General features: G+C 34.5%; 2 protein-coding genes across 2 annotated transcripts; both read right to left on the minus strand.

Moving 5' to 3' along the window:
- Positions 1 to 2,393: 2,393 nt before the first annotated feature.
- On the minus strand, positions 2,394 to 3,377 carry LOC131605872 (uncharacterized). Its single transcript, XM_058878170.1, has one exon. It carries the CDS (start codon positions 3,375 to 3,377, stop codon positions 2,394 to 2,396), a length of 984 nt encoding a protein of 327 aa, XP_058734153.1.
- A 3,401-nt stretch (positions 3,378 to 6,778) lies between these two features.
- Positions 6,779 to 7,995, minus strand: LOC131608003 (NAC domain-containing protein 83-like). Its single transcript, XM_058879948.1, has 3 exons — positions 7,739 to 7,995; positions 7,352 to 7,623; positions 6,779 to 7,234 (listed from the first exon to the last, which is right to left on the minus strand). The coding sequence occupies exons 1-3, from the start codon at positions 7,917 to 7,919 to the stop codon at positions 6,968 to 6,970; spliced, it is 720 nt and encodes a 239-aa protein (XP_058735931.1). The 5' UTR covers positions 7,920 to 7,995; the 3' UTR covers positions 6,779 to 6,967.
- Positions 7,996 to 12,830: the final 4,835 nt, after the last annotated feature.

A 12,830-nucleotide genomic window follows, 5' to 3' on the forward strand; every position in this document is an offset into this window, starting at 1 on the left:
CAAAGGACACAATCCAGAGAAGTGAAATTAGAGACCCCCCTATGAAGCAAAAGATCTTTTAAAGGAAGGCGGTCAATAAAGAATCTCCAAGAAAAAATGTGGACCTTTTTCGGAACCTTAGACTTCCACATTGTTTCCAACAACTTGATAGTATGGGTTGGCCAAGCATTGTCTTTGGCACTAGAAACCAAACTAGTAACGCTTGCAACCGAGAAAACACCGGAGGGATTAAGTTTCCAATGAAAAACGTCACTTTCCGAAATGGTCAGAATGAAGCTCGCCAATGCTTCTTTTAAGTCCCTCAATTGAGTAACCAAATCCGAGACGGTACCGTTTTGATCGGGAGAAAGGGGAGGCAAGTTCAAGATGGACATTCCGTCAATGCCGAAGAGATCATTAATATTCCAAGAGAAGACACCATTGGTCCATAAGAAAATATCACTAACCTTGCAAAGTTTATTGGTTGAGATATCGAACAAATGAGGAAAAAGATCGCGAAGAGTTTGATCGCCCAACCAACAACTATGCCAAAAGAGAATGTTGTTACCATTCTTACACACACAATTAATCCCATCGGTAAAACCTTCAACGCTACCCTCCTCTTTAAAATCATTAAGGATGATATCTCTCCACCAACTAGAGTCACCCCGATTTAAAACATCCCCACAAGAAGCTAGCACTTTGAATTTCGGATTATGGTATCTCAACAAAAGAAATCTACTCCAAATGGCATTATCCTCCTTCAATATCCTCCATTTCCATTTGAGAAGAAGAGCTCTATTAATGTCACCAACATCTCTAATGCCTAAACCACCTTTCTCCTTAGGTTTGCAAACATTTTCCCACTTCACCCAATGAATACTTCTTTTATTTGCATTCCCATTCCACAAAAAATTACTAAAAAGACTTCTAATCTCTTTGATAACCTTGCTCGGAGCTTTATAAAAAGAAAGGGTGAAAATAGGAATTGCGTTAAGCACCGACCCAATGAGGGTCACTCTTCCGCCTATAGAAATGTTTCTCCCTTTCCACATCGGCAATCTTGCTTTTATGTTGTTAACCACGTCCTTCCACACCTTCGACTTGTTAGCTTTTTCTCCAACCCAAATGCCAAGAAATTTAAAAGGAAATGATCCTTTTTTGCAAGATAAGAAGGAAGTGGCGGAAGAATAAAGCCAATCACCAATGTTAGTACCAAAGAAATTGCTTTTATGGAAGTTAATTTTCAATCCGGAAACAAACTCAAAACCTCTCAAGATCACCTTCATGCTCCAAAGATTGTCACTTGAAGGTTCTCCAATAATTACGGTATCATCCGCGAATTGAAGAATGTCCCCAAAATCATCTTCACCATATTTGAAAGGTTGGAACTCCCCCACCTCTATTGATTTGCTCATGATAGCACTAAGACCTTCCATAGCTATAACAAAGAGAAAAGGAGAAATCGGATCGCCTTGACGAAGACCACGATGAACTTTAAACTCTTTAGTGGCACTACCATTCACCAAAATAGACATGTGACTAGAGAAAATGCAAGATTCCATCCAATTCATCCATCTCTTCCCAAACCCCATTCTTCTCATTATCCATCTTAGGTAATTCCAAGAGATAGAATCGTAAGCCTTTTCAAAGTCCACTTTAAGTAATAAACACCCCCTCTTATTTCTTTTGGCCCAATCAAGGATCTCGTTAACCATTAGGACTCCATCCATCATGCTCCTACCCGGAACAAAGGCGGTTTGGTTGGTTGAGATCAATTTATCCAAAACACCCCTTAATCTAGTCGCCAAAATCTTCGCAAGAATCTTGTAAATACTCCCCACTAGACAAATAGGACGGTACTCGGACAAATCTTGAGGATTCTTCTTTTTAGGAATAAGCGCAAGGAAAGAAGAAGAGATGGCTTTGACAAGTGTACCTTTTAAGAAGAAATCATTGCATAACTTCACCAAATCTTCTTTAAGAAGGTACCAAAATCTTTTGAAGAACTCCAAAGAAAAACCATCCGGCCCCGGACTTTTGTTCCCATCACACGACCAAATAACCTCTTTGATCTCTTCCTCGGAAAAGGGTTTTTCAAGGTCCAAAGAATCCCCTAAAGGGAGCACTTTCAAATCGATCCCTTGCGGTTCCGGTCTAGTGCAAAACTCTTCTTTAAAGAATCCTTCAAAATGCTTGAAAACAAAGTCTTTGATATCCTTGACCTCTTCTATTCTCCCCCCAGTCTCCATGGAACAAAAAGAGTTTCTTCTTCTTCTATCTTTTAAGGAATTATGGAAAAAACGAGTGTGGTCATCCCCCTCGGTGAGCCAAAGTTGTCTCGACTTTAATCTAAGGAGCCCTTCTTTTTTGTTTAGATTAGTTCAAAAGTCCTCCACCACTTTCAACCTTTCCTAAACCACCTCTTCCGGAGCGTTACCTGCAAAATGAACAAACAAGTTATCTAGAGAATGCATCTCTTTCACGTCTTTGTCTATCTTGAGGTCAATCCAACCATAAACCATTTTGTTCCACCAAGAGATCCGACTTTTAAGGATTTTCAACTTTTCAACCAAGCAATAATCCCCTCTCCCTTTAACTACAAGTTTTTTCCACTCCCCTTCAACAAAATTATCAAACTCCTCATGCTTTAGCCATAAGTTATTAAACTTAAAAGGCTTAGGACCCCAATCCTTTCTATTATTTTTCAACCAAATGGGCGAATGATCCAACACATCCCTCTCTCCTATATATTGACCATCCACCTTCATGTCTTCTATGTAGCACTCGGATAAAAGAAATCTATCAAGTCTACTCATAGCCTTCCCGTTGCTTTTGAACCAAGTAAACTTGCCACCTATTGTGGGAAGATCCACCAACTCCATTTCCCCTATGAAATCGTTGAATGATCTTGTATCCCTACTATAGTAGCTACTAGATACACCAATTCTTTCATCAAGAGAAGAGATAGAGTTGAAGTCACCCCCAATGCACCAAGATCCAACGCTATTATTATTCTTGAACTCACAAAGATTCTTCCATGTTCTTCTCCTAGTGATTTTGTCACAAGAGGCATAAACATTGACGTAATAAGTGAGTTTTCCACCCTTCTCCACACATAAACCTAGAAAGCCATCTCCTCTAAAGCTATGGATGAGAGAAAAGAAGTCTTTCTTCCACATTGTTAGAATACCACCTGAGGCTCCGTTAGCATCCAAGTAAGACCATTCAACATCAACGCTTCCCCACAACTCTCTAACCAATTCCAAACCAATTCCACTAAGTTTCGTTTCTTGAATAAAACAAAGATCAACATCTCCCTTTTGAATTAGGAATCCGACTCTCTTGCGCTTAGCCCGATTCCCGCCCCCTCGGATATTATACGAAAGAATTATCATGGAGGAACACAATTTAGAGTCCCCTTTTCCACCTTCACACCTTTGTGATCTCTCAACTCCATTTCCTTCAAACATTTGATCGGATCAAAATTGTTTGAAATATTAATGATCCCCAATCTAGACATAGAATTCCAAAGCCCCTCAGAAGCGTTGTTGCTCACGCTATTAATTCCTCTTCTGTTGCAATTTCTAATATCCGAACTTGAAGTTGACTCACAAGATATTGGTATACCATAAGAAAGATAGTTCTTTTTGTTTTGATTGGTGTGTTGAAGATCAGTGCACTGTTGGTTTGGCTCTCTAAGATTAGCCCCACTCAGAATTGGATGAGTAAAATCAAGGACTTTCTCTCCTAAGTCCAGCACCTCCCTTATTTTTTTCCTCGACTTTTTTGAATTCTTTACTATTAGGCATTGATCATCAAAACTCAGCTTTTTAATACTTCTACCACTGGACCCTTTCCTCTTCCTAAATAAATTTCCTCTCTTCAGTTGAAGAGAGACACGTTTTTTAAATGAGCCTGAAGAACGACCGTTGGATGGTTGCGAAATGCTGTTGTTGAACGAAGAAGAGTTCTTGTCCACGCAAGCAGAACTAGTAATAAAATGTAAGCTGGGCCCATTAATTTCCACGTCATTAAGATCTTTTCTTCCAAAATTATGAGTGTTGACCGGTTCAAGTGGAAAAACAGTTTTCGAGTGGCCCCCACTCCCAGAAACCAATTCCAACATTTCTTTTTTTAATTTCTCACCAAAATTATCATTAATAATAATTCCTGCTGGGCCCACATGGAAAATCTCTTTTACCTTCTTACTTCTCAGCGGCGTGTTTACAGAAAACGCTTCCTCTAGGGCTCTGCTGCCACTCTTCATAGAAATAGGGTCAGAAGAAATAGTCTTCCCTAAAAGGGGGTTGAGATTGTCCGCTACAGAGTCTGAGCCATTAAAGCTTGTACAAAAATCCTTCTCCTTTCTTGATCTGTCGCCTTCACTTTTCTTTGTTTCTGACATTCTCTCACCAACAGCTCCAGGCTTACTAAACGTTTCCCGATGCGATTTGACAGGTTGGTCGGAGTTGTTTCCCGGTGGCCGCTCCATACTCCGGTGATTCAGAGAGGCTGGCGGCGAACAGACAGAGGCCGGCGCGCCGTCTCTGACCGATGGATCTGTTGAAGACACAGATGCTTCTTCGTCCGAGGAAGTACGCTCGCACAAAGACAAGTCGTCGTTCGCCTCTTTGTGGTAAGTAACGTCTTCTATAACCAGTAAGTTGAACCATAATCCATCAATACAAGTTTTGACTCTGTGCTTGATTGTGTCCGCCAAATCTGTGTAAATCATGATGTTAAGAACATTCAATCTGTTAAGTTTGGTGTTAATCGTTTCTGGGTTTACAACTTTCCCAATGTCTGCCAGGAGAAGATTGATGAAGCTCTCGTTCCTGACAAAGCAAGGGATTCCATAGATGGAGATCCACACTGTTCTCGCGCACTCCGCATCCGTCTTCTTCCAGTTTCTAACTTCTTTGAACCACTGGTTTTTCCACTCTACTTCTTCTGCTAATAGAATCTCCAAATCACCTTCGTTTTCCTCCTCCAGAAGGCATAAGTTAGGACCCAAAGCTGTAGCAGAAATGGAGAAAAAACCTTCTTCTAAAAGACTCTGTGCTATTCCGAAAGCGAGTCCTGGACTTCGAACTACACCAACTTTGGCCTTGCAGAATTTGTTGGATTCGACCGCAGAAGAGGAATAGAAGAAAGTCTTGCAAGCTTCTTGGGTTTCTGCAGACACCTTCAGTTTAGCTCCTAAGGTTGCTTCCGCATAGGAACGAGATGGCCCAGAAGCAGTGATGTTAAATTTCTTGTTCTCCTTGATTTGTTCGGATCCACCACCAATGCCGATACCAACACGCAACTTTTGATTATTTCTAAGGTTCTGATGTGCTTCTTTCCTTTTGATCTTTGATATGTTAGCTTTTAGTTTAACTCCTTCTAACCATATATTATCCATCTTTGTCTCCAGGTTCTTCTCATCAAAAGCGTTGATGAATCTAACGAATCCAAATCGGTTGCCTCTCCAATCTCTCTTAGGAGGTATAACTATCTCCTCTATCAATCCTAGATCCTTGAACTCCATAAACAAATCTCTAGCATTCCATTTGTCCCCAAAATCTGTGATAAAAATTGTTGTTATCAGGTTCCTCTTCTCGCCATGATCCTTTTTGAGAATGTCCCATTTTGTGGCTCCTCCTACCCTCCTGTTCCTATCCTTCACCTGAATCCATCCACCCTCCATAATTGCTCAGTTGAAAAAGAAAATACAGAAAAGTCAGTCTCTCTTGGCACTCACTCTCTCTCTCTCTCTCTCTCTCTCTCTCTCTCTCTCTCTTGTTTCTCTCTCATCTCTTTGCTCTAATTTTTCAGGTAATTAAAAAAAAGATTATTTTTCATTATCTACTTCTACTTTCCACAACTTTCTAAAAACTTAATATTCGAGTTTCAATAAATAAACCCAAAATTTATGTGAAAAATTATAGGTGAAAATCACAAAATACCTATAACCAACTATGTAGGGTTTTTTTATTGGTCGCAACACATCAAAATGCATGTAGTTTAGATTTTTCTTTACTATGTGCTTCTTGATTTTGTAAAAAACATGAAATTATTTTTTAAATATCATCTTGCAATTGTGAATACCCTTAAATAAATTCCTCTTATGAAGTTTCATCATTCCAGGCTAATTAAGATGATCAATAATTTATCCCATTTTAGGGGTAATATATACTTTACCATCATCCAACTCCAAAACCATCTTACCTTAAAGTATTCAATATATTGAAAAATTTTCAAGTTCAACATTAATTAAATATAGAACATTAAAAGAATTTATATAACACCCCTCATCTTATACATAAATTTTGTAAGGATGACTTAACCCAAATCTCAATAGAACAACTCCCGATGCAACATCATGTGTGTAAATAATTCATTAGTATAATAACATAACTACGTTCAAAAAGCTGATTATTAATTAAAACATATTATATTTTAAGCTGATTATTAATTAAAACATATTATATTTTTTATGTTAGTCCTCTGGTCTACGTAGAAAGGGGTCTCATCAATAACTCATCAATTTCGGATCAAATAATAACAACAAATGCTATTAAGAGTTTAAGACACAAAATATTGGAAAATAACAAATGAATATGTATAATGGGTCTCTTTCTTGGCAATGAAGTCTTGCAACGTGCAAATTTTAAATAAAAATATTGCTACTTTGGTATATGGATCGCACCAAATAAGGTATGCATGCAACCCTTTTTCGTCTTCTTTTTCTCTCAATAAAGTAAAGCATCAATAAAACACACTCCTTTACGGTTTTGTAGCAAAATTCAAAACCTTTAATTTCATGACTAAGCTTAATCATTCTTTAATACTAGTTAGTTAAGCATATTGATCAAGCTCAAATAAATTACTAACATTAAATAAAAAACAACAAAGATTAAAAAGCATATTACAACATCATGATCATAGCTAGGAAACAAGCAAGGAAATGGACATTAATTGATTAAGAATATTCACTGCTTAATTAAAAATGATCAGCATAATCTTGTTCATGATCTTGTAGATTTGAAGAGACCTCAATGTTGTTGTTGTTGTTACTTGAACTTGAACATGAAGATGAAGTAGAAGAACATGTCTTGTTGTTTACCATCATAAAATCAAACATTAATCTCGAATTCGGACTAGCATTATTATTGTTATTATTATGAGTACTAGTGCTTCCATATTCTAAATTTCTTTTCCTTGTCGATAATCGACATAGAAGCCAATCTCCTATTTCATTTCCATAATTCTGCAAACCGAAAAAATATTAAAAAAATATTAACTTATAAATAAATATTATCGCAAGAGATATATGAACGAATTTTTTTTTTTAAAAAAACTTAAACAAACGGATTGAAATATTTACCTGAGTTGAATTGCAAGGACTAGTTTCTACATTGACGAGGCGATATTCATGCAAGATCCAATTAGTTCTAGAACCATTTGGAGATTTTCCTTGATAAAAAACTAGGGTTTTTCTTATCCCCACAATGCCATTACAAGTTGAAGATGAAATTCTTTTGTCTGATCCTGTTGCTTTCCAATATCCACATTTTGTTGTTCTACTCATCCTATTACTATTTCTATATTTTGCTTCCTTGGAGCTGAAGAAATGCCTCTCATGTTCATCACAACCTCCTATATCAATCAAAACAAAATAATGTTAATCACTTACTTAGCTCCGAGTTTGTTAAAAAAAAATACTGTACTCTTCACGTTACAAGTCGGTTTTATAAACCTAAGTCATTCTAACCTGGCAAATCCCAAGGATCATACTTGCAAACATTGACCTCAGGAATGATGGAAGCTGGCAAGGGGCATGAGAAGATTTTACATTTCAAATACTGAAAAACAAGTTCTTCATCGGTCGGTTGGAAACGAAAACCGGGAGGCAATCTACTCACTCCATTTTTAATAAAATTCAGCTTGTCCATTAGCTTAATCAAACACTGAAAATTGAACTCACTCTTCTCAAATTAAGTGAGGGTGAGGAGAAGCACATGAATGAATTAAGTTTGCATGGTATTTATAAATATGGGATGATAATGAGAGAGAAATGAAAGCTATAACTTTGTCTTTGTGGAAAGGGGACAATACTTAACATACTAAGTTTCATGTTTGACAAACAATTTTTTTCTTTACTTATCATTAAAGGTCTTTTAGTTTGCCTTTTGTTATGGTTTTGCTTTATATGATAAAATGATAAAGGAGGCAGGTTTTCCCTCTCGAAACAATTATAAAGGCTCATATATATTTTCGTTGAAATGATAGCTTTAAAATTGATATCTTTTTTGCTAATACTTTAGTTATTAATGTATTGAATGTTTTGATTTTAAATTAAAAGATGTTATAGATAAGATATCTTAGGCAATGCCAAATCACTCTTTAACAAGGATTTTGAGTTAGCCAGTTAAACTTGATCACATTAATTGAACTATACATACATCCAAACATGTTTATTGTTGGGGTCCGAGAAAGACGGGATTAACAACAAGACCAATGTTTTAAAATCACAAGAAAGAAAAATATCACATCTCCATCCAACCTTTAAGACATTAGATACATAGATAATTTCTTTTATAAATTCAACATTTTACTCATTAACAATTGATGTGAGACTTAACCTCTTGACATGACATATAGTCATGTAATTAGATTCCACCAAGAGCTTGTAGATCTCCGACAAAAGCTCTTAGTCGCCATTGATTGCCAAGTTGGGCATTGATATTTCCTAATTTGCGGTGAATATGCTTTTAATACCTATAAACTAATCAAGATTTAAGACTTTAAGGTTGAAGATATTGGAGAATTTAAGAGTATCTTAAAGGGAAGAAGTGAGAGTAAAAAAAACTACGAAGGTGGGAAATTTAGGTCTAAATCTAATCAAAGGAAAATAAATAAAAAAATCAAAGTATAAATTCTACAATTGTTTTAAGACCGTCCACTTGAAAATGAACCTACGAAAGGGATGTTCCTGATCGAAACCAAAATTTTGCTTGAGCTAGGAGGTTAGATTCAACAAAGCGTGCAAGGTCCAAAATATGGGTTTAAATTGTCTTAAAGTGTTTGGCAATCATGAATTTATTTTACAAGATGAGAGGTATGCTTCTAAATCATTTAGTATATATATTTTTGGAAATCTTGGTATCCGAGCTTACGACTGACTAATCAAAGAGGGACCAATCTCATCGTTCAATAGCGGGAGTTCCATTTAAAGTCAGAACAAAGTTCTGTATGGACTGACCCAACACAAGAATTGATAGCACCTAGCAGGATTTTAACTCATTATTTAGTATTATTTTTCCATACGAGTGGAAATTTTTATTTATTACAATTAAAAAAGATATAAAAAAATTAATATCTCTCTATCTCATGATATGCCTCTTATACAACTTTTCAACTTTATCATCATCATCATCATCATCATTATTATTATTATTATTATTATTATTATTATTATTATTATTATTATTATTATTATTATTATTATTATTATTATTATTATTATTATTAGATAGGTCAAATTAGTTCCTAAGAAAATCAAAATTTTGCACCAAGCAAGAGTTGAACCAAAGACCTCCTAATAAATGTGCAATCTGCTCTACTACTATATCAATATATTTCCTTTGATTTATCTTACAAATAACACTCATATCAATACATTTTTTATTATTTTTTAATTATTAAAAATACTTTATACATTTTGATCTATAACAAAAAAAAAAAAAACCTTAAGTTAGTAGCATATGCTCAAAATTTAATTGGGTTAACATTTTGATCTCTTACAAAATTTAATTCGGCCATGTTAGTCTCATTCGCTCAATCATACATTATAGTATCATCGCATTAAAACCAAATAGCAAAAATTATACATTATCATCGCATACGTTATAGATGTACCAACAAATTCAAAATATTATAGTTCCATCAAATTGCAAAACATTGTACCAACAAATAGAATTTCAAAATCTAAAACATCTAGTATTACGAAAATAAAACCAACAAAACAAGCAAAGTGCCCTAAAATTGCAAAGAACGTTGTAACAATTACAACTTAAAAACAAAATATATGATTATGCCATCAAATCTAAAAGACAAACTAAATAAAGCAGAAGGAAACGTCATGTTGACTGCCATTCTGTAAATTTAGGAGTAGACATTCATCTTGATGGTACTATTTGATGATATATTTATAATGTATGTGATGGTAATTAATGTAGAATTTTTGTTGCCTTATTTCAATGTGATGGTATTATAATGTATGATTGAACGTATAAGATTAACATGACCCAATTAAATTTGTAAGAGATTAAAATTTTAGGCTCAACTAAATTTTGAACATATGAGACTAATTTAAAAGTCTTTTTTTGTTAGAGATCCGATCCAAATATATAAAATATTGCTAATAATTAAAAAATAATAAAAAAATGTATTGATATAACTGTTATTTGTAACATAAACCAAAGAAAAAACATTGATACATTGGTATGACATATTGTTCATTGACCAAGGGGTCCTTGGTTCAACTTTTGCTTGGTGCAACATTTTAATTTCCTTCATCTTTCTTTAATAACCAAATAAAATTAAAATAAATAAGTCCACGGCTCAGTTATTACAAGAGATTAATTAATGATTTTTTTTAGGGATTAATTTGACTTGTTCAATTTTTATGAGGGATTAAAATCGATTTTCACTATTATTATTATTATTATTATTATTATTATTATTGATATTGTTATTATTATTATTATTATTATTTATTATTATTATTATTATTTATTATTATTATTATTATTATTATTATTATTATTATTATTATTATTATTATATAATTAAGTTTTGTTGTTAATGGTTTAGGTTATATAATTTCTTTACATTTTTAGTAATACTCCTCCTAATCCCTTTTTTACAACCCCATTTCTTTTTTAATTGTAATTAATTTCTTTTAATTTAAATTTAATTATTTATTTTAATTAATTAGTTTAATTTATGTAATTAATTTAGTTTAGTAAACAAACATAACAAAAAAGCTAAACCTTTTTGTACATAATCAAAACCTTATATTTTTAATCAAATTAATCTAAGTTTATGCAAATAATTGGCACGTGGATATACATCCACACTTTCCTCGGGTAATCGACTGACCGACTTATGTCGTATCGTTCGGTCATTCAATTCAAAAATATAATAAAATTTACTCAACTCATCAAATTAATCTTTTTGCCTCGTGCGAAAAAATTAATCGTTCTTTTCCCCGTGCATCTAAACCAAGACAACATTTTTCATAAAATAAAATCAACCAACCAAATAAACTTTGAAATACGTAGACTCTAACTTTGCTCCTCACTCGATGAGAAATTTGTAGGTAGAAGGTTGTGTGACCAAGGGATCTCATCGTATAAAAATATTAGAGACAGATAAGCAACTATCATAAAAATAATAGAAATTAAATTTTAATTGCAGCGAAACAAAATTTCAATTGAATTTGAATTAAAACTCTATATTTTGGTAGTCCCCGGCAACTGCGTCAAAAACTTGATCGGAAGATTCAGAAAAAAGAATTTTGGGTGGGATAATAGGTTTTGCTATTAAATTCCAGGTTAAAGCTGTTCCCTGAAAAGCCGAGGTCTAGATGGTCTGGTCCGTTTGTGATTAACAAAGTGTTCCCAAATGGAGCAATAGAACTGAGAAATCAGAAAAATGGGGACACCTTCAAGGTTAATGGGCAGAGATTGAAACCTTACTACCAGGGGCAAGGAAGTGGTCGGGTAGAAGACGTGAGGCTAGAAGGATAACAGGTAATCTGTCGAGCTATGGACGTAAAAAAAACGCTTCTTGGGAGGCAACCCAATGGAGGTAACAATTGTTTTTGTTTTCATTTTTGCTTTTATTTCCTTAAATTTTAGTCCTATTACGTCAGAGTCAGGTCAGGAAGGAAGACCAAACAGAACATAGAAAAAGAAGTCGATTTTATTTCAAAAATGCATGTTCTGCCCATACTCGTATGTATCCACGTCATACACGTGTGGGACTGCAAAAAATTGAACCCTACCAAAATTCGTATCATACGCGTATGATAAGCGTAATGACAGGCACACGCAGATCATACGAGATCTGAAGGGTTTTGTTGAATACCCCTGGGCATACGCATATTGCAACAGTTATTTTGGCCTTACGGGTATCTTACGTGATCTGGAATTTTGAACTAAAAATGGGCTCGGCCCGTACGCATATGATACACATATCGCAACGGTCATTTTGACCATACGCGTACCATACGATATCTGCACTTTCACTCTTAGAAATGAATATGTCAATACACGTATGGTACGCGTATGCCCTTTTGGCCACCTTTTTAAAGTTTTTCTGCAATTTTCAGTCATTTTCTATGCTTTCTTGTGTCATACCCCAATTTTTGACCTAAGATCCCACATCCCATTTACATCATTTGCATAGCAAGGGTTCACCAGTGTTTGAACGTTTTACCGATTCTCAAGTTAGATTTCAAAGATCGTAACTTCTTCAATTTTCAACATTTTTGAGACGATTCTTTTGGCACAATGTCTACAAGTTATCTTCTAAGATCGAGAGCTAATTATGCTTAAAGGACAATAGAAGTTATTGAATTATCATTCTTGACTTAAAATTGTTCTTAATTTCTAATTTCAATTCATGCTATAATCGTTTCTTCAAAGACGATGATTCTTATGATGAGATCGTCCATAGAAGAAGATTTTTGGTTTGAAGATTTATTGACGGGTTGACCATGTTTGGAGATTGAGATTTAGGGTTTTAGCGAAGAAGATTTAAGGATTCAATTGAATAAGATCATTGATTTCAATTTC

The sequence above is a fragment of the Vicia villosa genome, linkage group LG5 (assembly GCF_029867415.1).
Source record: "Vicia villosa cultivar HV-30 ecotype Madison, WI linkage group LG5, Vvil1.0, whole genome shotgun sequence".
Lineage (NCBI taxonomy): Eukaryota > Viridiplantae > Streptophyta > Magnoliopsida > Fabales > Fabaceae > Vicia > Vicia villosa.

Excerpts from the sequence above, each read along its gene's own strand:
- LOC131605872 (XM_058878170.1), bottom strand. The coding sequence starts at position 3,377 with ATGATAATTCTTTCGTATAATATCCGAGGGGGCGGGAATCGGGCTAAG.
- LOC131608003 (XM_058879948.1), bottom strand. The coding sequence starts at position 7,919 with ATGGACAAGCTGAATTTTATTAAAAATGGAGTGAGTAGATTGCCTCCC. Across the intron at positions 7,624-7,738 it reads TGATCCTTGGGATTTGCCAG|GAGGTTGTGATGAACATGAG; the intron begins GTTAGAATGACT and ends TGATTGATATAG. Across the intron at positions 7,235-7,351 it reads GTCCTTGCAATTCAACTCAG|AATTATGGAAATGAAATAGG; the intron begins GTAAATATTTCA and ends TTCGGTTTGCAG.